The 24,378-nt window shown below is 39.4% G+C and overlaps 2 protein-coding genes across 13 annotated transcripts in view; one reads left to right on the top strand and one right to left on the bottom strand.

Annotated features, from left to right (window-relative positions):
* The window catches only part of BBOF1 (basal body orientation factor 1), a 36,044-nt gene extending 11,753 nt beyond the window's left edge, over positions 1-24,291 (bottom strand). The window contains exons 1-7 of one of the 3 annotated variants that reach the window (XM_002914690.4): positions 24,089-24,291; positions 20,559-20,787; positions 15,631-15,696; positions 12,922-13,065; positions 4,111-4,191; positions 1,408-1,478; positions 478-622 (exon numbers count right to left, since the gene is read on the bottom strand). In XM_002914690.4, coding sequence (XP_002914736.1) covers positions 478-622; positions 1,408-1,478; positions 4,111-4,191; positions 12,922-13,065; positions 15,631-15,696; positions 20,559-20,787; positions 24,089-24,150 — 798 coding nt within the window. In that variant the 5' untranslated portion in view covers positions 24,151-24,291. The remainder of the gene's footprint in view (positions 1-477; positions 623-1,407; positions 1,479-4,110; positions 4,192-12,921; positions 13,066-15,630; positions 15,697-20,558; positions 20,788-24,088) is intronic. The other 2 variants (XM_019794626.2, XM_019794627.2) reach the window with 2 other exon arrangements.
* ENTPD5 (ectonucleoside triphosphate diphosphohydrolase 5 (inactive)) overlaps positions 23,983-24,378 on the top strand; it is a 46,359-nt gene continuing 45,963 nt past the window's right edge. For 5 of the 10 annotated variants that reach the window (XM_019794622.2, XM_034642423.1, XM_034642426.1 and 2 more), the window contains exons 1-2: positions 23,983-24,046; positions 24,144-24,242. The gene's annotated coding sequence lies outside the window, so the exon portion shown is untranslated. The remainder of the gene's footprint in view (positions 24,047-24,143; positions 24,243-24,378) is intronic. The other 5 variants (XM_034642422.1, XM_019794618.2, XM_019794621.2 and 2 more) reach the window with 1 other exon arrangement.

Below are 24,378 nucleotides of genomic sequence, written 5' to 3'. Positions count from 1 at the left end.
TTTGGGCCGTGAAGTGACTTTGGGGATGTCAGCCACACACTGCACAGCACAGTTAAGGAAACTGAGTTCTGTCGACTTTGTGTCACTACCATTCCAGCTCTGGATTGCTAACCTCCAGACTTCCTTTAGGGGAAAGAATAAACCCTTACATGGTAAAGCCCTTGTTGTCAGGGCTGCTACAGCCGAAACTATTCCTAAGTGATTCAGAGACCAACTCTAAGCTAAGTAAAGTAAAATGAGTATTCTACGGTAGTAGAGGACAGGAGTTATTTATGTTTCTGATACATTCTTTAAAAAGCCAAGTCAAATGCTTCTTATGTCATTCTTGTAATTAATCCTTTCAGATAAGAAAGGTACATCATTCAGACAGAAGAAAAATGGTCCCATTGTCCTTATTATACTCAATTTTTCATATTTACCAACCCAATCCTTAAACAAGCAGAAAGATAGGAAATGAAGTCTAAATGGAGTGGGAACCTTTTGATGTAGAAGGAAAGTCTGAGTCTCTTGCAACTTCTGGGAGTTTTTTTGTAGAGCATCAGCTTCCTTCAGATGGTATGCGAGAGCTTTCTGGAGATAAACATTCTCTTTAAAAACAGCTCTTCCAGCATTGTTCAATTGCCTGAAATAGATATATATAAGATCCCAAAACACAGGCCTAAGTATTAAATATTACCAAACTAGAACAGTGATTGCCTTACCCCCCAATATTAAAAATAATGACCACCACTTATTTAGTTAATGGTGGGTACTCAACAGTTAGGTGGGGATCTTATGACTAAGTTCTCACCAATGGGAAAGTGAAAAGTTACGTGTCACTTCCAGTCCAAGGCAGTTAAGAGCAGCAGACAGGAATTTCCCATGCTTTCTCCTGTCCATATGACTGCATGTGAAGAAGTCCAAGATGGAAGCAGCCCCAGTTCCTGAATCACCACTCAAGGAAAGCTATCAGACTCACATTGGATTGTTAAGTGAGCAAGAACTAAACCATTGAGACTTGGGAGTTTATTAACACAGCACAATTAAGTGTTACTTTCACTAACATACCTCATGACAACTCTTGTACAGTTGCTATGATTATCTGCATTTTTAGATGAAGAACTTTTAATTTCAAAAAACTAAGGAAATCTTCTGACAGTGAGTCAGTCAGTCACTCAGTATACATGTTGAGAACCAAGTCTAACTTCAAAGCTGGGGTTCTTTCCTCCACACCACCCTGGTACAGAAAGGGTGGGTGCGAAAGGGGCCAGGACACAAAGAGAAAGAAACAGTGAGGGAAAGTAAACAACAAAATTTGAAGAAAGCAAACCAGCAGAGAAGGGGGAAGACAACATAATAATAACAAAACAGACCAGCAAAGAGGTCAGAGAGGCTATGGGAAAGGAAAAAGGGACAGCGGTCTCTTACACAACAGCTTCATGGTGAGCTCTCTCAGCCAGCATCATTATCTTCTTTTCAGCCTCTTGTTCTAGTCGGTGCTAAAAAAGAAAATAGGCTATTTTAATACAGAGTTATATTTCTAAAAAATTTACACACCAAAAAGTGAAATATTGATTTCATAATGTCAAATAAAATACTCCTGTCACATGAGCTGCTGTGAAGAACTCCAAATACCTGTGGAGGAGATAGCAAAGAGGAGAGTGTGAACACGGGACCTCAGGGTACCTCCGGGTCTCCCCGTTAAAGAAGCGACATGACATGAAAATACCAAAAAAATTCTACGTCAGTGTTGAAAAGCAGAGCTGGGAGAAATTTCTGCTAAATACAATGTGGTGAGAGTCATTTATTTACTTATGCAAAACACTCATATTGAGCACTAATATTGCACCAAATTTTTTAGATGCTGGAAATTCTGTGGTGAAAAAACAGGTAAAATCCCAGATAAAATCTTACCGTATATTCTAGGTGAGATCCAAGCAACGATAATAATTAAAATGCACTGAGTATTTACCATGTGCCAGGCATGGTTCTAAGAGCTTTACTTTATTAATTACTTCTCACAACAACCCTAAGAATTAGACACTATTATTAGCCCCAAAAACAAGGACTGAGGAAATGAGAGGGAAGGAGAGGTTAGTGACCCGCCCAGAGTCAGATAAGTAGTAAATGGCAGAGCAGAGATTTAGAGCAGGCAATGTGACACTATACCACCTCCCTAACAAGTAAACATATAAGAGAATTAATAGACTGTGATAAATGCTGTCAATGTAGAAAGTGAGGTAATGACACAGACAGTAATTGAGGGAGATTCTTTTAGGTTGGGGTTTAGGGAATCTGTCTCTGGGAAATGACATTTAAGTTCTGAAGAATGAGGAGAGCCAGAGCTGGAGAAAGAACATTCCAGAAAGGAACAGCAAAGTACAAAAATATACCATTGGGAAATAGCTTGGCTGTTCAAGGAACAGAAAGGATTAAATGGAGAGGCAAAACACCAATAACCTGAGGGGAGTCCTTTATGTGATCAGGTGGAGAATGCTACAGTATGGATGAATAAACAGGCTGACTGGAAAGCCCATTGCCATCAACCAGCAGCATTGGGGTTCACACCAGCGCAGGAGTTCGTACCTAACCACGAGGTTTACACCTGACATGGTGAGACGGCTACAGCTGCGGCTGGCCATCCCAACACTCATTCCCATCCTCCCTTTTCCTTCCCAGCTTCCACTAGGGCCTAGAAAAACAACACACTCACTTTCCCAGCATTCAATATAACATGGTTCTGGCCAACGAGATAGATGTAAGAAGAAATCTGCTAAGAGTTTCTGGGAAAGCTTTTATGGTTTGCAAATCAAAAAGGACAGACACAGCTGGAGCCTCCCCTCTTCCTGCCTTAAACACAGACAAATCTTAGAGCTGCATTAACTATCTTGCAACTATGAAGGAAAAGGCCAGCAGCCACCTACTTCCAGACATAAAAATCCTATTTATATAAGCACTGTCAGTCAGGTATTCTGTAAACTGACCAAGCACACCTAACCTTTGTTTGTAGAGTGCTATAGTTAGCAGAGAAGAGATCAAGCTTAGGGTGGGATAGAGGGAAAAGGCAATTGAGAGCAGCCCATTCCTGAGGACTTGCATTCCTGACAGTGCCAGGAAGTGCCCAGGGGGAAAGCACCAAGATGCTGCTCCTGGCCCACCCCTAGGTTACATAAACTGGAAATCCAGAGCCACTTTTTGAAGCAAATCCTTTATCTAAACCCCATATGAGTCTTATTTGTCCCACCCTCAACTTGCTACATCCCTACCAATTTCTGAGGAAAATCTGTTCAGTTCTTCTCAAAAAAGGAAAAATTAGAACAATTAAAGAAAAACCATGGCTCCTCTGAAACGATTTTGTAGAAGAGAAGTGTTCCAATGCACTTCCCACAATTTGGAGAATTAACGTCAGAGGCACAGAGAGACACAGAAGTTTGTGATATGCTAAGGAACATTTTTGAGCCCCCTTTTATTAACATCCTTAGTTTAGTTTAGCTTGGCTTGACTAGGGAAACACCTTCATGTGTACCACAGTGACCTCTCCCATCGTATCCCCCCTACATAATGTGGTACGTGGGGGTCTCCTTCCACCAGGGGAACACCAAGCTGAGGGGGGCATGTCCTGAAACCTTGGTAAGATGATAATCCCTCTTGAGGATTTCAAGAATCTTTAACTAGGGGTACCTGGGTGGCTCAGTTGGTTAAGCATCTGCCTTCGGCTCTGGTCATGATCCCAGAGTCCTGAGATTAAGTCCTGCATCAGGCTCCCTGCTCAGCAGGGAGTGTGCTTCTCTCTCTCCCCCTCTCCCCATGTCCCCGCTTCCCCCTTCCCTCCTCTTCCCCCCTCCCCCTACTCATGCTCATCCTCTCTCTCTCAAAAATAAATAAAATCTTTTTAAAAAAAGAATCTCTAACTAGGAGGGGGAAAAAAGACTAAACATTGAGATATCTTGAACAGGTTTCATTTTCCCTGTTTTTCTTTTTTGAATCTGCTGTGATCTCATAAACAATCCTCTAATAAGATCCAAAGGAAAGTTGACATGTCTCAGAATGCATATAGATACTTTTATGCTTTTAGTAAACAAAATATTTCTTTTAACAAAATATTTCTTAACTAACTCTAAAATGTCATACCTTTTCTTCAAAAAACCTGCCTTCCAGTCTTCTAAGAGTCTCCTGATGTTTCTGTTCTGTATTTCTCAAATTCTCCTTCAGCTGTAATTAAAACAACAATAAAAGAGCAATAGGAAATGGTGGTGATTGAGGCACATTCCTGGAAAATTCTCAATAAACAAACATTTTCTGTTATACAGTATTTCTTAACCCTGAACACAGAAAATTCCATGTCCCTGCCCGTGAGTACCATCTTTCTGACCAATCTTCTACAGACTTGCAAGATCAGTATTGAGTTTTTAAAACGCTGTTCATGAACAATAGTTCATGAACAATACTTCCCAGGACAAGTTGTTCTCATAATCATATTTTTCAAATATCATGTGGACTCACAGAATCATAATATTTTAGAATTGGGGCACCTGATACGCCACCTCAGTCGGGGGATCATGCCACTCTTGGCCATGCAACTCTAGAAAAATGTTCACAATAGAAGTAAAAAAGTCAGGTTAGCAGTTTGTACATAATGACCTCATTTGCTTTTTTTTAAGATTTTATTTATTTATTTGAGAGAGACAGAGTGAGAGAGCATGAGTTCAAGCCCCATGTTGGGTGTAAAGATTATTTAAATAAATAAGCTTTTAAAAAAATCTTAAGAGTCACACTACATGTAATTTCCCACTTAGTACAGAATTCCTTCTGTGAGGAAAATATCTAGAGACAGAAGTAGCACTAATTCAAATCTCATTAATTCATTAGACTAGCATTTCATAGTTCCCATTTTTAGAAAATTCTTCCTAGTATTAATCTAAAACACATCTCCCTATGATTCCCACAGACAGATCCTTCTGTCCTCAAAACATGTATACATGGGGAAAAAAGGACATAAAACTCTCTAGGCCAAGAAAGGTAAACTAATTTAAAGCAACGATCCTATAGTCTACATTTCCTGGCCATCAGTCAGGCTGAAATAGGCATACTCAATCTAATCTTTATGCCATAGAAAAGGCAGTAGAGAAGGGTTTCCCCAAGAGACAGATCTTTCTCACTGGCCAGCTGTTTTACTGGGCAAATCACTTAACTTCTCTAAGTCTCAGGTTTCCAGGAATAAAAAGAATAATAATAGTAACTAGCTCATAGGGTGTGGCAAGGATTAAATAACAAACAATACATGTAAAGTACCTAGAATAGTAACCGTTTAATATGAAAGCTAGTTATTATTATATCTACTATCATCCTTCCTTATACTTAACAATTTTCCTGTGATCTCTGTCCTAATTGTATTAAATCTCCATTTTATATGATCTCTTTCCGATGTTCTTTCTCCCTGTATTTCTTGTACAATTTTTTTAAATGGCCTCTTACATCATTAAAGACTGAAAATTAATGTCAATATACAAGTTTATGGAAACAGTCTATCATCTTCGTGTGTGCAGGGATGGACCTTTCATAAATTAACAAAATCCATAAATTAACAAATCTTTCAAAAGATAGTTAGGTAATGCCTATCAAAAACCTTTAGAAGTTTATGTTCTTTAACCTAACATTCCACCTTTAATTGGAATGCCTGGGTGGCTCACTGAGTTAAGCATCTGCCTTTGGCTCAGGTCATGATCCAGGGTCCTGGGATCGAGTCCCGCAGTGAGCTCCTTGCTCAGCAGGGAAACTGCATCTCCCTCTGCCTGCTCTCTCTCACTCACTCTCCCTCTGAAAAATAGATAAAATCTTTAAAAAAAAAATTCCACCTCTAAGAAGTTATCCCAAATGCTAAATACGGATGTAGAAAAATATTGTTACTTGGATGTTCATCACCGTGTATAATGATGGAAAATTAGAAAGAAGTCCGGGGGCACCTGGGTGGCTCAGTCAGTTAAGCGTCTGCCTTCAGCTCAGGTCATGATCTCAGGGTCCTGGGACTGAGTCCCACATCGGGCTCCATGCTCAGCAGGGAGTCTGCTTCTCCCTCTCCACCCCCCACTACTGCTCATACTCTCTCTCAAATAAATAAATAAATCTTTAAAAAAAGATTTTTACATATTCTTCAAAAAGAAAATAGTCCAGATGTCCAACAACAAGGGACCAATTAATAATTCATGATATGTTGGGGCCCCTGGGTGGCTCAATTGGTTGAGCTTTGGACTCTTGATTTTGGCTCAGGTCATGATCTCAGGGTCATGGGATTGAGCCCTGTGTTGGGCTCTGTGCTGAGCGTGGAGTTCGCTTGAGATTCTCTCCTTTCCGTTTCCCTCAGCCCCTCCCCCACCTCCCTATCTCCCTCTCTCTTGTTCAATAAATAAATAAAATCTTTTTAAAAATAAAAAAATAAATCATGATACATCTACCCGGTGGAATTCCATGCATCTAGTCAAAAGATTTTATAGAAAAATATGTAACGGCATTGAAAAATGTTCACAACAAAAGAAAAATAGTCAGGCTAATAGTTTGTACATAATGAACTCATTTTTTTTTTTAAAGATTTTATTTATTTATTTGAGAGAAACAGAGTGAGAGAGAGCATGAGAGCAGGTTGTGGGACAGATGGAGAAGCAGACTCCCCACTGAGCAGGGAGCTGATATGGGACTTGATCGTGGGACTCCAGGATCATGACCTGAACCAAAGGCAGCTGCTTGACTGACTGAGCCACCCAGGTGCTTCATAATGACCTCATTTAAAAAAAAAACCATATATTTTTAAATGTTTCTACATAGAGGAAGAAAAACGGAAAGAAAATACACCAAATTATTAACCAGTTATCTCTAGGTAGTATAATCGTCAGGGGAGGGCTTTTAATTTTCTTCTTTTTTATAAGTAGATTTGCTGAAATGGGTATTATCACTTTGTCAAAAGAAGAAAAACTAAAACAAATTATTAAAAGTAATAACTGCAACCTACCAATGTATACTCCTTCTGTTAATCACAGATAGAAATCTTTTTTCTTTAAAAGTTATGCTTTGAATACCTTGTGATAATCTAAATTTAATTAGCCTCTTTTAATTTGTACAGTGAATTCTATATATACAGTATAATTAATTGTCTTCTTTTATGTATACACCCCCTTCCCATTTTAAGTTCATGGGCCCCTACATCTGCCTTAATTCTTCCATATTTGGGATTCCAGGGAACCACCTTATTTTTTCCCATAGCCCAGTATCTTTTGCCTTTGAATTTTTAATCTTCCTGGCCCATGGTCCTTTTTGAAAAGTCTGAAATCTATTTCTCCATTAGGTGGCAATATTGTTCTTAAAAAAGAAACCACACCGCAGCCCACTAGACTATGCACTAGTTAATTCACTTTGATTCAGAATGTAAACCTATACTTCCAATAGCTATTTTGAGAGTTCCTAAAAAGTTATGGTTCTTGAGTCAGCCTTCAGCATTTTCACATAAAAAATTCTTTTTGATTTTCCTTTTAGAAAATTTTTAAGCTTTTCTGAGGAATTATTAACAGTGAAGTAGTTCAAGAGTATATTATGATGATTTGATATACATATGCATTATGAAAGGATTTCTCCCATCTAGTTAGTAGAAAACTTGATAGTCCTTCAATTACACTTCTAATGAAAAGACCTACTCAGCATTTAACAAAGATTTATTAAGCACTACTGTGTATCTTGTATTTCAATGAATACAAATGAACGATACTGTTCATGCTTCAAAGATTGTAATCTAGGAGAGATAAGACAAATGATAAATATGTCAAGGTAGAATGGGCTAAGGAGTATAAAAGAGATACAAAATGCTATGAAAACCCACAAAGAAAGTTACTTTTTTTGCTAATAATCTTTTTATGTTTTCCCTTTTTTTCCAGCTTTATGAGGTAAATCGATATATAACATTGTATAAATCTAAGGTGTACAATGTGTTGATCTGACACACTTATATATTGCAAAATGATTACCACTATAGAATTAGCTAACACCTTCATACTGTCACCTAACTGCCATTTCTTTTTTGTGGTAAGAACATTTAAGAACTACTTTCTTAGTGACTTCCAAGTAAGTGTATAATACAGGATTAGTAGCTATAATCACCATGCTGTACATTAGATTCCCAGAATTTGTCAATCTTAGAATTGGAAGTTTGTATCCTTTGACCAGTATCTCCTTATAACCCTCTCCCTACCAGCTGGGTAACTCTAATCTACTCTGTTTCTCTGAGTTCAGCTATTTTAGATTTCACATATAAGTGATATCATAAAGTATTTATCTTTCTGATTAATTTCACTTAACATAACCCCTCAAGTTTCATCCAAGAGATCATAAATGGAAGGAAGAAAATTATTACTTTTTTTTTTTTAAAGAAAGTTAATACTTTTAAACATGACTCTCGGGGACCACCTTATGGAGAACATGCATTTGAGCTGTGCCTTTGAAGGGTAGGTAAGATTTTAATGGATAAAGATCTATTGGAAGTATATTCCAGATAAAAGAAACAGTGTGAACTAAGTAAAAATGGCAGAAAGGACTTCAGAGATGAGTAAATATCCAGTTTAGGTGGGTTAAAGGGGGTGCACATGGGAAGGTGCAGTAAAAGTTGAAAATAGGTGTTGCAAAGTAGGCGTAAGGTTGTTACTTTCACACAAGGCATCTGGACCATACTGGGTTTTACAATAGAGAAATACTAAAGAAGATTCTTCAGGGAGGTGATCAGAACATTCCTGCATCAATACATACTTTGGACTGTGGTGGTGTGGTGGTTTTAAAATATATCCAAAACTTCTATGATTTCCAAGGCTAGGTCAAGAGAGGGATAGCTTCTGTCTGGCTTTCTTTGGGATTACTTGCTTTAGGTAAACTCATTGACCAAATTGTAAGGACGCTCAGGGCCCCTTTGTAGGCCCCCATGGGAAGATGTTGAGGCCACCTAGTAATTACTGGCCCCAACCTGACAGCATGTGAGTTGGCGCCTGGGAACCTATCTTCAAGCTCTAATCAAGCCTCCAGATGACTGAAGCCCTAGCTAATATCTTGATTGCAACTTCATGAAGGGCCCTGAACCAGAACTTCCCAGTTAAACTGCTCCCAAATTTCTGACCCATGGAAATTGTGCTTTTAACAAATGTTTATTATGGTTTTAAGCTCTAGATTTGGCAGTTATTCTTTCTGCAGTAACAGGTTACTAACGCAGGCGTAGAAATAGAGGGAGCAGGACTAGAGGTACCGGACTGGGATTCAGCTCACCAGGCTTCTGCTGCCAGCTCTACAACTTAGCATGAAAGTCACTTAACATCTTTTTTGTCTATTTTCTTATCTCTAGAGTGGCTTAAATAGGCCCTAAAGTTTCTTCCAGTTCTATGATTCTATGAATTCCATGAAAGGATTTAGTTTTAGATGGTTGCCTTATATCACTCATTTAGCAAGTTGTTGCTGTTGTTGTTGTTGTTATTTAAGAGGCCCCCTGCCCAGCCTGGAGCCCAAGGGCTTGAACTCACAACCCTGAGATCAAGACCTGGCAGAGATCAAGAATTAGATGTTTAACTACTGAGCCATCCAGGCACTCTGCAAATTTTATTATTATTATTTTTAAAGATTTTATTTATTTATTTGACAGAGAGACAGCCAGCGAGAGAGGGAACACAAGCAGGGGGAGTGGGAGAGGAAGAGGCAGGCTCCCAGCAGAGGAGCCTGATGCGGGGCTCGATCCCAGAACGCTGGGACCACACCCTGAGCCAAAGGCAGCCGCTTAAGGACTGTGCCACCCAGGCACCCCCTGCAAGTTTTATTATTAAGTACTAATCTAGAAACTAGTGAGGAGTGACAAGGACATACACAAATAGATGATTTGGCTCCTTTTATTTTCCTCTGTTTACAAAATTAAAGAACACAAATATAAAATAACTAGAGAAGACAGTTATACAACTGCTATTTTAAGGACTTTAAAGGTCTGGAAACTCGGGGTGCCTGGGTGGCTCAGTCGGTTAAATGTCTGCCTTCGGCTCAGGTCATGATCCCAGGATCCTGGGATTGAGTCCCGAATCAAGCTCCCTGCTCAGGAGGGAGCCTGCTTCTCCCTCTCCCACTGCTGCTCCCCCTGCTTGTACTCTCTCTCTGTCAAATAAATAAATAAAATCTTTAAAAAAAAAAAAAAGGACTGGAAACTCATAGGAGGAGAGAGTTCCTCTGAAAATACTTCAAAGGAGCTTGTATAATGGTGAGGTACAGAAATTAAGAACAATTTTAGGGGCACCTGGGTGCCTCAGTCAGTTAAGTATCTTACCTTTGGCTCAGGTCATGATCTTCCAGGTCCTGGGATTGAGGCTCGAGTCAGACTTCCTGCTCAGCAAGCAAGGAGTCTGCTTCTCTCTCTCTCTCCCTCTGCCCCTCCACCCCCCCACTCAACTCTCTCTCTCTCTCAAATAAATAAAAAAAGATCTCTAAAAAAAGAAATTAAGAACAATTTTAAAGCAACAGTTATAAGAACAGTTGTAAAGCAACAAGTTATCAAGTTCATAAACAAAGCCTAATGGGAAGGTTTCGGAATAACTTTGCAAGTAAGATTGAGTTAAAACGCATTCCTCCAGCCGAAGAAAGTGTCTTCCCATTTCCTAGTTTGCCTGAAATGTGCCTACTCATCCCTTTAATTAGAGCCTTTAAGAGTATTCTACTAAGATTTTTATTTATATTTTTATAAGATTTTATTTATTTATTTGTCAGAGAGAGAGCGCGCAAAATCAGGGGGAGCAGCAGGCAGAGGGAGAAGCAGGCTCCCCGCTGAGCAAGGAGCGTGGGACCCTGGGATCATGACCTGAGCAGAAGGCAGACGCTTAACCGACTGAGCCACCCAGGCATCCCTCTACTAAGATTTTTAAAGCTATATAATTAAAACAAAAAGTAAACGTCAATAACTACTATGCTACTACTCTTACCTGGGATTAGTAGGAATGAATGTGCTAAGTATTTTACACACATTACATTATTTAATCCACATAACCTCTCTAAGAGGAGGCAGGTGATATTACAGCCACATTTTACAAGTGAAGAATCTGAGACTCAAGAGAAAATGGACTCTCCAAAGCCATACAGCTATCAGCTGCAGACCCAGGACATGAAGTCCATAATTTCAAACACTGCACTATCTTATCTGATTTATTCACTTCTCATATACCCTTTTGATTTGGTGAACAGCTAAAAGATAAACAGAAATAAGATGCAGGAACTCTGGTTTCCCATCAAAGCTTGTTCTTGTTAAATAGGGCTCTGGGCAGCCCAAGGAGGGCTTGAGAGGCATTGCATGCTTGGAGAACACCATGCCCAAGAGTGAGAGGCACTAAAGGGGATGGTGGAAGGGCCTTAAATAATACTGATGGCTATAATTATAATTTTAGCAGTAGTAATAATAGCAGCAGGATCAGCAACAACAGGTAATATTTACCACACAGTGCTATGCATTTAAAACAGATTATTTCATTTAGTCTTCACGATGACCCTTTGAAGTTGGTACCATTATTTGCACCTCCATGTGTTAGATGAGGAAATTTAACAAGATACCCTAGTAGTAAAAACAGTATACTCTAGCAGTCTGACTTCAGAGCACCAACTTTTAGCCCCTCCACTACATGAAATATGGTTATCTTAGGTGGTAATACTACTACTATTACTAGTAATAGTAATTGCACACTGGAGCGGGCTCATACCAGGAATTTTGCTAGCATGTTGTTAAAGTGTTAGTAGCTTGAAATTGGCCATAATAAAAGTATTCATACTAAGGAAATCAGCAAATGCTACAAAGCAGGACTTTTCTCCACAAAGAGCTACATGCTACTATAAATATAATTTCCACTTATAATGACATACACTATTTTAAGCACTTTAAATATATGAACTCATTTAGTCCTTACAACAACCCTATGAGCCTACGAGTAACCCTTATTATCTCATTTTACAGATTAGGCAACCAAGTCACAAGACTGCCCAAAGTCACAAAGCTGATTTCAGCTACTATCCCCAGCATAAATGTGCCATTTATTACATTAGTATTAATGCAATAAAACTATATTCTGAGCTGAGGACATGGAAAGTAAGAGAAAAAGCATAGCGAGGTCAGAGAAACTTTCAGAAATTCTCAGTTTTCCTCGCCCTGCCCACCCTTACCCAGAGAGCCTTCTAAAATGTTCTAAAATCATCTTTCATCAGTCTAAACCTATTTTCCTTTAGGACTTTGCTACTTTGCCCCTAATGTTTCCTAAGAACTGTAATTTCTTTTTCTTTCTTTTTTTTCTTTTCTTTTTTCTTTTTCTTTCTTTCTTTCTTTCTTTCTTTCTTTCTTTCTTTCTTTCTTTCTTTCTTTCTTTCATATTTTGTTTATTTACTTGAGAGAGAGAGAGAGAGCATGAGCAGCAGGGAGAGGGAGAAGCAGACTCCCCAATGAGAAGGGAGCCCGCCTTGGGGCTTGATCCCAGATCCTGGGATCATGACTTGAGCTGAAGGCAAAGGCTTAACTGACTGAGCCACCCAGGCACCCCTGTAATTTGTTTCTTATTGAAGTCACCCCAAAGGTTTAATTGCTGGTAAGTGTGGAAGGGTGTGTTGGCTAAGATTTGGTGAAGTCACACACACAAAAAAATCAATGCTTAGATAAGTCTTAGAAATAAGACTTTCACCCAGTGCTACACTCATTTTGTCTTCCACTTTCTCTCAAATAATCTCTAAAATGTCAAAGGCAGTCCTTTACCATCTCACAGGAGTAAATGTCTATGAAAGCTTTTGCACACGTAAGTATAGTACCGTGATATTCACTTTATTTTGGCACTCTGGAACTGAACCTGCAATATTTCCAATGTATGCTTGTATTTAATTCTAATCACCTTTATTTAAAGAAATAAAGAAATTTACATCATCTAATTCTTTCTCCACTTGGATTTTTCTCTTCTGGAATTGTTTTATTGTTTTCAGCTCTGTCTGCATCATGCCAATTTCTCTGGCTTTTTGATGGAACTGTCCCTCCAGCTCATTTATTTGCACAGTATACTTCTGTTCCTGTATGCAAAAAGCAGGTAAATGAGTTAGGAAGAGAACAGAAGCCCCACAGAGTTGTGTTCCCTTTGAAGCTTTAGGCCATTTGTCTATCTTCTTTGAAGAACTGTTCCCTTTTTATTTCTTGCATAAAGTTTTTCTTTTTGTTAGAAGATACCAAGTGCCTTGAATAAGGAAAAAAATTCTAAAATGAGCTGATCTTATACAGAAAATGCAGATAATTATTAAAAAGAGGTATGAAAAGACTAAACAAATCTTTAATTTGTAAGAGAGAAAAAAAAATCCCTAACCCTAAATTAAAGTTCGTGAGCTAAGAGATAAAGGAAGGGCCAATATCTTTAATAAATCAAGAAAGGAGAAGTTGGCAAAAAGAGGAAGGGAGGGAAGAGGGAGAAAGAGAAGGCTGAGGATGAGGAGGAAGAGTAGAAAAGGAAGAAAAGGAGAGAAGAGAAAAAAAGAAGGGAGGAAGTGGAGGAAGAAAGGGCCAATGACACAATTTTTTAAATGAATGAAATATCAAAAAGAAATGCAAATGACCCTCCAACATGAAAAAATGCTCAACCTAGCTCATAAGAGTAATGAAAATTAAAATACACTGGAATACACTTTCTCACCTATCATGTGGACAAAAATCAATTTTGACAAATGTACTCTGGCATTGTGAAGACATGGATAGGAGTTAGATTTCTCAGAATTCAACATATTTGATAGACTTAACTTTGGAGCCACATAAATATTTTACATAATTATATAATTACATAATTTTAGATGCACAATTTAGTTTTTTTAAAAGCAACTTCTAAAAAATCAAAACCAAAATGTGTTCTTGAGTTGGTGGCATAACCTCACAGGAATTATTTCAAATGGTAATGTAATTTGATCATAGATCCCTATTGTTATATATCCCAAGGGGGGAAAGCACCCCCTAAAATCTTAAAACTGTTTCCACTAATCTAGGTTAGTGGTAATATTGGTATTAGTATTTGGTGACTGTTGGTGTATTGAGGTTTGAAGCAACTACTCAATTATACCAATATCATTAAGAAGAGTATTTTTGGAGAAGTTTCCCCCTTTGGGGGGTGGGGTAGCTCATAACCTTGGGGGTAGCAGCTCTAACAGCAACGTCGATTATTAGGGATGGCAGCAGCTGCAGCAGGACCTGCAATAGCCCAGAGGTTTTTCCGGAGCTTCTCAGACCCTCTGATCGATGAGAACCCCCAGGCAGCATTAGAGAAGCTGACCTTAGTCTGGAACAGAAACCAGATGATGATTACTGTTACAGAACTTATTGTCATGTTCTTCTTGGGAATTACTGTGACGCTGTTGCTGATGCAAAGAAATCTCTTGAACTTAATCCAAATAATTCCCCTGCTATGCTGAGAAAAGGGATATGTGAATACCATGAAAAAAACTATGCTGCTGTTCTAGGAACTTTTCTAGGAGGAAGGAATTAGATAGTGTAGATCTTGCTTTCACCATCTGGATTAAAAGGTGTCAAGAAGCTCAGACTGGATCACAAACCGAGTTGTCTGCATCCCAGAGGACTCATCAGTCAAAAATCAAGTATGACTTGTATCAAACAGAATCTCAAGTAATCATTAAACTTGTGATCAAGAATGTTCAAATCAAGAATGTTCAGAAGAATAATGGAAATGTGGAATTTTCAGAAAAAGAGTTGTCTGCTTTGGTGAAACTTCCCTCCGGAGAGGATCACAATTTGAAACTGAGACTTCCTCATCCTATAACACCAGAACAGAGCACATTTAGAGTACTTTCAACAAAGATTGAAATTAAAATGAAATCAAGACAGAGGCTGTACGATGGGAAAAGGTAAAGGGGCAAGGTGATGTGCCTAAACCAAAACAGTTCACAGCAGAAATAAGGAATTTATATCCATCATCACCTCATTATGCAAGAAATTGGGATAAATTGGTCAGTGAGATCAAAGAAGAAAAAATGAGAAGTTGGAGGGAGATGCAGCTTTAAACAAATTATTTCAGCAGATCTATTCAGATGGTTCTGATGATATGAAACATGCCATGATCAAATCATTTACAGAGTCTGGTGGTACAGTTCTGAATACCAACTGGTCTGATGTAGGTAAAACGAAAGTTGAAATCAATCCTCCTGGTGATATGGAATGGAAAAAGTACTAAATAAATTAATTTGATATCACTATATTGCAAAAAAACCCCAAAACGGGACCTTTGGTGAGGGAGAAAGGAGACTCAGATCAAGTAGTAAACCCTGTACTCCTGCACCTGAATTTAAAATATTGGTATGGGCTCATTACATAATCTTTTAAAAATATATATTTCCTACCTCTGCCCACTGAAAGGCCATAGAAAGAATGACAAACTCAGTAGCACCACTACTACCAGACCATTTTCTACAAAAACATAATTTTATGTTATTTTTGAGCTGCTGTACAATCCAGTGTGTGAGCTTTAAGGTCACTGAGCTACTCAGAGGACATATTCACTTACTCTTACTGTGTCTTAAATATCTGAACTTGCCAGAAAACTGACCACCCGGTAAGTAAAAGTATTAGTATACCTAGATACTCACCAACATTTCCTTCTCCTCTTGGGCTTTTTCCTTTGTTTCGTTCAATTGTTGTTTCAGTTGTTCAATCTGTAGAAGTTGGAAAAACAGAGACAAGAAGGTAAAGAAATTGCTCTGTAGCTTACCTTTATTAAGTAGCCTAGTTTTTGCATGATATTGAAATCTATAGAGTTGGAAAGGTAGAGTATGGTGGAAAGAAGAGAAAAGGGGACATATTCTATGCCCTTAACCTGCTATTGCTAGTTCTAAAACCTGGCTATCATCAGAGTTCCTGGGTAACTATTTTTTTGTGTGTGTGGTAAAAAACACATTATATTTACCATCTGAACCACTTTTTAAATATACAGCTCATTTCAACACATGCCCTCCCCAATGTCTTTCACCCAGTTACCCCATCCCCCCACACCCCTCTCCTCCAGCAACCCTCAGTTTGTTTCCTGAGATTAAGAGCCCCTTATGGTTTGTCTCCCTCTCTGGTTTCGTCTTGTTTCATTTTTCCTCTCTTCCCCTATGATCCTCTGCCTTGTTTCTTAAATTCCACATATCTGTGAGATCATATGATAATTGTCTTTCTCTGATTGACTATTTCATTTAACATAATACCCTCTAGTTCCATCCACGTTATACATATACATATATATGTGTGTGTGTGTGTGTGTGTATATATATATATGTATACACACACACACACCACATCTTCTTTATCCATTCATCCATTCTTTATCCATTCATCTGTCGATGGACATCTGAACTCTTTCCATAGTTTGGCTATTGTGGACATTGCTGCTATAAACATTGGGGTGCAGGTGCCCCTTTGGATCACTACATTTGTATCTTTGGGCTAAACACCCAACAGTGCAATTGCTGGGTTGTAGGGTAGCTACAACCATATTTTCAACTTTTTGAGGAACCTCCATACTGTTTTCCAGAGCGGCTGCACCAGCTTGCATTCTTACCAACAGTGTAGGAGGGTTCCCCTTTCTCCACATCCTTGCCAACATCTGTCGTTTCCTGACTTGTTAATTTTAGCCATCCTGACTAGTGTTAGGTGGTATCTCATTGTGGCTTTGATTTGTATTTCCCTGACGCCTAGTGATGTGGAACACTTTTTCATGTGTCTGTTGGCCATTTGGGTGTCTTCTTTGCAGAAATGTCTGTTCATGTCTTCTGCCCATTTCTTGATTGGATTATTTGTTCTTCGGGTGTTGAGTTTCATAAGTTCTTTATAGATTTTGGATACTAGCCCTTTATCTGATATGCCATTTGCAAATACCTTCTCCCATTATGTTGGTTGTCTTTTGGTTTTGTCGACTGTTTCCTTTGCTGTGCAAAAACTTTTTATCTTGATTAAGTCCCAATAGTTCATTTTTGCCTTTGCTTCCCTTGCCTTTGGAAACATGTCTAGCAAGAAGTTGCCGTGGCCAAGGTTGAAGAGGTTACTGCCTGTGTTCTCCTCTAGGATTTTGATGGATTCCCGTCTCACATTTAGGTCTTTCATCCATTTTGAGTCTATTTTTGTGTATGGTTTAAGGAAATGGTCCAGTTTCATTCTTCTGCATATGGCTGTCCAATTTTTCCAACACCATTTGTTGAAGAGACTGTCTTTTTTCCATTAGATATTCTTTCCTGCTTTGTTGAAGATTAGTTAGTTGACCATAGAGTTGAGGGTCCATTTCTGGGTTCTCTATTCTGTTCCATTAATCCATGTGTCTGTTTTTGTGCGAGTATCTAACTCCCCCAGTCTTTGAAAATTTAATAATTTACTAAATTCTACTGTAAGGAAAGGCTTTTCCTTCTCCCTTATTTATTAATGTATGTTTTATTAGCAATATGCACTCATGGACTTATTTTATTCGATGGATTATAATGTTTTACTGTCATCATTTATTTTGATTGTTTCAGATTTGGCTAGTGGGAGCCCCTTCAAGCTAGTAGTACCTGTGCCCCCCCCTTTTTTTTTAGATTTTATTTTTTTGGGGGGGGACACCTGGGTGGCTCAATTGGTTAAGAGGCTGCCTTTGGCTCAGGTCATGATCCCAGGGTCCTGGGATTAAGCCCTACATTGGGCTCCTTGCTCAGCGGAGAGAGTTTGCTTCTCCCTCTGCCTGCCACTCTCACTGCTTGTGCTCTCTCTCTCTCTCCCTCCTCTCTCTGACAAATAAATAAAATCTTTAAAGATTTTATTTTTAAGTAATCTCTACACCCAACATGGGGGATCGAACTCACAACCCTGAGATCAAAAGTCACAAGATCCAGGGGCGCCTGGGTGGCACAGCGGTTAAGCATCTGCCCTCAGCTCAGGGCGTGATGCCGGCGTTATGGGATCAAGCCCCACATCAGGCTCCTCCGCTATGAGCCTGCTTCTTCCTCTCCCACTCTCCCTGCTTGTGTTCCCTCTCTTGCTGGCTGTCTCTATCTCTGTCGAATAAATAACTAAAATCTTTAAAAAAAAAAAAAAAAAGAGTCACAAGATCCACCAAGCCAGCCAGTTACCCTGACTTTTAATTTTCTTACTTTTTTTTTTTAATGATTTTATTTATTTGACAGAGAAAGGGGGAAAGGACACAAGCAGGGGGTGTGGCAGGCAGAGGGAGAGGGAGAAGCAGGCTCCCTGCTGAGCAGGGACGCCCCCCCCCCCAATGTGGGGCTCAATCCCAGGACCCTGGGATCATGACCTGATCCAAAGGCAGACACTTAACTCACTGAGCCACCCAGGCACCCCTCTTACTTATTTTCTTCCTTTTTTTCTTTTTTTTAAGATTTTATTTATTTGACAGAGAGAGACAGCAAGAGAGGGAACACAAGCAAGGGGAGTGAAGAGGGAGAAGCAGGCTTCCTGCCAAGCAGGGAGCCTGATGCAGGGCTCGATCCCAGGACCCTGGGATCATGACCTGAGCCAAAGGCAGACGCTTAATGGCTGAGCCATCCAGGCACCCCTCTTACTTAATTTCTTGCACAGATATTCCAGGCTTATCTTTTACTTTCCCTGATCTGGTCTTGGAATCAATCATTTGTCCAAGGATGCTAGTATGTTTTAGTAGGAAACCTGAGTAGCTTTTTAAACTAACAACTCTTTGACATGGTTATAGGATCAGAACATACATAAGCGAAATATTGTTATAATTAGACTAGTTTAAGGAAAACCTAAAAATTCTAAGATATAAATTGTGACAGTTCTAAGTCATATGGGACAGGTGTGAAATATATAGGACAGGTGTGAAATATGATATTTTGTGATTGAACAAAGCCTTAAATACAAAAATACACTCTTAAGGAAAATCTAATTTTGTTCAAGATATGTTTCCAAAACATATTCCATTTCTAATATTTCTATAATTAACATGAAATAAGACTATAAACAGTTCAGATAGAGCTTAATGATAAATTTCTAGGATATAGCAGAATGAGTGACAAAACTATAGGAAAGCTAGTTAAACAGGATATATTGAATCTACTTTACTTCTTCCTTCCAAGATAGTCTTTGTTTTTAATGGGCATCTGCGATTGTGAGAAAATTATGTTATTTGCTATAGCCAGATGCTGACCTCTGATACCCGAAGGCAAATGAAAATCAGGAAATACAAGTGACACTGATAAATCAACACCAATCAGCTAAAGCAGGCCACAAAGCTTCTGTGTGATGAACTTGGAAAATTAGTTGACCTTAAAGCTTACTTTAGAATAATACTTTGTAGAAGACAATTTTAATAATTCCTACTATTGAAAGAGTAATTTTTTAAAATGGAAGTTGCCTAGGAAAAAATGCAAAAAAAATTAATAAGATTCACAAAATCAAGACAAATGTTCAGTTGTCTGATTTTTATGTTATCATCTTGAACTTAGTTTTGATTGGTATTAACTCTTTCAAAGTATCAGTACACTCCACAACCCATTCATTCATGCATGCAAAAATATTTTAATCAGTGGCTACTATGTGCCATGCCTGTGCTAGGTGCTGGAAATGTAGCACTGAACAACAGTAAAAAAAGCCCCAAAATTCTTTACTTCTGTGAGGTTTCATTTGAATCAGGAAAAGCGACAAGAAACAAATATATAAGTAATATTTATGCAGCTCAGAGAGGCAGATGGGAAAGAAAAGAATTTGGAGTTGCACCTAAATTCCACTTTAACACCCACTAGCTGTGTGACTTTGGGTCACACAGGTATAAATTGCTATCTGTCCTTTCTGGAAGTCAATTATCTATAAAATGGGAATGACAATACTATAACTACATGGGGTTATTAAAAGTCCTTAATGAGATAAGAGAGGTATAAAGTATCTAGCATAGTGCTTGGCACAAAATATGGTCTCCAAAATATTAGTTCCCTTCCCTTTTTCTTCTAGATCTAAAATAATAGTTTCACTCTCCACACTTAAATAGGGTACAGAAAGATAAATTCAAGACTCAACTAGCCAAAAAAAAGGAGATTCAACTTGCTGGATTCACAATCATGTGATCATGGATTATCAGTAATTGCTTTATAAATCATTAAAAGTATTTATCAATATCAAAAAACAGGTCAGGAGCACCTGGGTGTAGTGTCAGAACTCTTGATTTCGGCTCAGGTCATGATCTTGGGGTTGTGAGATGGAGCCCTGTATCTGGGCTCTGCACTCAGCAGGGAGTCTGCCTGAGATTCTCTCTCTTTCGCCCTCTGCCCTTCCCCACTGCCTGTGCGAGTACTCCCTCTCTCTCTCTCTCTCAAATAAATAAATCTTTAAAAAAAATATAGTTCATATACCATGCTCTTCTTAAAATAAAACGGATCATAATGTTCCCTTATGACCATCAATCTTTGTTTCAGACAAGAAAACAATGGGACAAGGGCTGAAAACAAAAGAGCCAATTCTAACAGTAAAGCCATTCAGAAATAACATCCTGCTTCAAGTATAACAGTTATTGAGGCTCGGGAGGTTTCTACCTACCTACCATATTATCTTTCTCCTGATCCTGCTTCTTCAGGTAACTTAATACAGACATTGTGTCTTTCTCCATTTTATACTGCTGTTTCTTTAAGTCCTCATTACTTTTTGCCAGTCTCCGGGAAGAATCGCGATACTCAATCCTAGAGAGTTCTGTGACTTCCAGCCTGGCCTCCCAAAGGGAGGCGTTGGCCTTGGCTTTGTCCACTGCAGATTCATCAGCTTTTATTATCTTCCTGCATGGAAAGAGAACATTGACAGCATATAACTATTTCTCTACTATATTAGAATAATACCTTTCTTTTTATTACTATTTGTTTTGGTTGGCATGCTTGGCACATATAAGCAAATATTGTTGAATGAATGAGTTAATAAGAAATACGTATTTATAATAAGGGAGTTAAGTGGGAGACTCTTCTTGAAAGAGGGGAACTTTGGAGCATAACTCCAAAGGACTGGAAAAACAAGAGGAAAGGCATAAGTCAAATTCATTTCATAAATCTTTCACATCTTTTCGTTTCTTTCTTTTTCTCATATTTGAACTGTCATTTCTATTCCTACTCACTCAGTTTTAAACCTTGGTTCTCACTCTTGCAAATCCATTACCTTAGTTCCCCTTCTGCATGATAACACATTCATAGTGTAACTGTAAGTCCATCGTTCTGTAATCTTCCATGTATTCCAACCCCAGTTTTGGTTTTGTTTTAGGTTGTTTTTGGGGGGGATTTTCTGGCTAGACCCTGGACAAAAGATCAAGTCACTAGGACAAGTATGTTAAATGGTTTATCAGCTGGTGCCACAATGCACCAAGCTTCAAGGATGGCTGACCATAATCATTTATACAGAGGTAAAAAGAAAATTTAAAAATAATAATGATAAAGCATGGCTTCAAAGATTAAAGGGATAAGCAGAGAGTTTTTCAAAATTAAGGTTTATTGTATGAGGATTAACAAAACAACGCCCTTTAAATATGGTAGGCACTGGATGCATAAATATTTAAATAATAAGTAAGACTTTACCTGTATTTGAACTCTAAATATTTTCACACATATAGATATGTATGGAACTTTCTAAATTATCACCCTCCATCCCCCACACTCCTGGATCTCCATCCCTTTCCCTCTGTTCTCTTCAAATTAAGGCCAGCCTCACCTCCAACCCTCTAGCTTGTTATAGCTTTAACCTTCCTTTCCAGCACGATTTAGGCAGTAGTTATAGGCTGCCTTGCTATAATCATCCAATTACTCCCTGAAGGTATCAGGTCTAAGCTGCTCAGAACAGTTGATGCAGCTAGGATTTCTCATAAAATAACCACTAATACCACTGTAAAAACAAAGCAAGGTTTCTCAAACTATGAGTCATGGAAAATCCAAGGAATACAAGGTCTGTTGCCCTTAGTGGTCCTCATTGTTGATAAATGTACTGTAGACGCACGGTCAAAAATAGAAAACATATGTTAGTGAGTTCCAAGAATGTGATAAGCCCTTGGCACTTTAAAAAAGTGCAAGACTGGGGCAGTTGGGTAAGCGTCTAACCTCAGCTCAGGTCATGATCTCACTTTGGCTCAGGTCACGATCTCGGGCTCCGTGCTCAGTGGGGTCTGCTCAAGGATTCTCTCTCTCCTTCTGCCCCTCACCCTGCTCATGCTCTCTCCTTCTCAAATAAATATTTTTTAAAAAGTGCTAAACTATACAATTATGTAAAAAAGGAAGAAAAAATTACACTGCTGAAGAATACTTATATTAATACATGGGGGAGAGCTACAAATAAATATGTGCACTGGGCTATCATTTTATAAAGAAGAAAAACAATATCCCCAAAAGCTAGTAGTGGTTACTTTTGGATATTGGGATTACAGGTGATTTTTGTTTTCTGCTTTGACTTTCCACGTTTCCTAAACTTTCTGTACTGAGCATGTATTACTTTCTTAAACAAGTTTACTTTATGAACTACAAGTTTGGGGGATTCCCTTCTGGTCTCATATATAGTGATTGATGCTGGACACCATGTATGATTCCAACAAACTACTAGAGTCACCCAACAGATTAGTGGCAATCTAACAGCAACTCCAAGCCTGCAAACAGTTAGTGCTAGAGCAACGCCTTCTTCAGGGTTTTTGTTTTTTGGTTGTTTTTTTTTTTTAAGATTTTATTTATTTGTCAGAGAGAGAGACAGCGAGAGAGTGAACACAAGCAGGGGGAGTGGGAGAGGGAGAAGCAGGCTTCCCACTGAGCAGGGAGCCCGATGCGGGGCTCAATCCCAGAACCCCGGGATCACGACCTGAGCCCAAGGCATATGCTTAACGACTGAGCCACCGAGGCGACACTACTTTAGGGGTTCTGACCAGCTTAGGGAAACAATTACCCAATTTGTTCAAATCTTTTACGTTTTCCTTTGAACCAAAAGGAATCCTTCAAAGGGCCCAAGGAACTACTTCTTCAATCACCCAGAGATTCTCTAGATGTTCAAGATATTCTCAACTACAACACAGAGAACTCTCAGGCTAGGGGGAAAAAAAGGAAAGAACCCAGACCATATTTCCCGTGGAAAAAAAGAGAAGATTCAAGTTGAAGCAGACACAGACACCTTAATTTATTTAACAAATAATAAGCATCCAGGCTCTGCCAGACGCTAAGATATGGTGAATAATGTTAGTGCTTTTTCTAGAGAAGCTTATAGTCTTGAGCAGGGGTTTCCAACCCTGGCACTACTGACACCCTGAGCCAAATGATTCTTTGTTTGGAGTTGGGGGGGGTCCTGTGCATTGCAAGATGTTTAACAGTATCCTTGGTCTCTACCCACTACATGCCAGTAGTACACATCCCCTGATAAGACACAAAAATGTCTCTAGATAGTACCAAATGTCCCCGGGAGCCAAAATCGCCCCCAGTTGAGAACCATCGGTCTAGAGCAGCACTGTCCAACAGAACTTTCTTTTTGTGGTGATGGAAAGGTACTATAGTATCTAGGCTGTCCAATACAGTAACCGGTAGCCACATATGCCTATTGAGCATATGAAATGTGGCTAATACAACAGAAGATCTGATTTTCAAATTTTAATGTAATAGCCACACATGGCTGGTCACTGCCGTATTGGACAGCGCTGGTCTAGAGGACCTTCAATATACCAAGAAATGTTATCCTGACCTTCTGATCTTCACTCCTAGTGTCAGAACTAACTCTTCCTCCTCATTACCAATTCTGTGGTTTTTTCACTAGTCCCTATTTCATTTGGTCCTGTATTTTATTTTTTGGGAACTTATCTGCCTCCATCGTTAATGCATTACACATAGGCAGGGGCTGTGTCTAAACTATTCAGGGTCCCAAATCTTACACTCCATTGGTTAGGTCGGAGCAGTACGGTTTCGCATGCATTTTGGAAATTTTTGAACAATGAGGCTGTCCTTTTCAGAAGCCAGGAGAGCAAAAGGGGGGCAGCTAGCCAGCAGGCCAGCCCCAGCGTCCCGCCGGTTCCCAGCCCCGAGTCCCCGGAGGGTAGGCCCAGAGAAAGGCGACCCCAGAGCGGCTTCTCCTTACTTCTTGTCTTTGTCTTTGCCTTTACTCTTGCCTTTCTTTTTGTCCTTTCCCTTAGACGGCATCCTGCCTTCACCAGGGGCTCCACCGTAGTCGACGTTTCTCCACCGCCGCCCCGGCCCGGCTCCGTTTCTAAGGAAACCAGCGCGCCCAGCGGGTAACGTTCTGTCCCGGCCGTTGCTCGTGCGCGCGCGCAGAGCGCACGCGCCCGTGACGTAGCCCGACGCCGCCGCCGCCGCAAGGGGCCCGGTCCCCGGGCCGGGCACGGGGGCGGGGCGGAGATCGCGCCCAGG

Source organism: Ailuropoda melanoleuca, chromosome 14 (assembly GCF_002007445.2).
Source record: "Ailuropoda melanoleuca isolate Jingjing chromosome 14, ASM200744v2, whole genome shotgun sequence".
NCBI lineage: Eukaryota > Metazoa > Chordata > Mammalia > Carnivora > Ursidae > Ailuropoda > Ailuropoda melanoleuca.
Note: the sequence above shows the minus strand (reverse complement) of the source record. Positions and strands in the feature narration are given on the sequence as shown.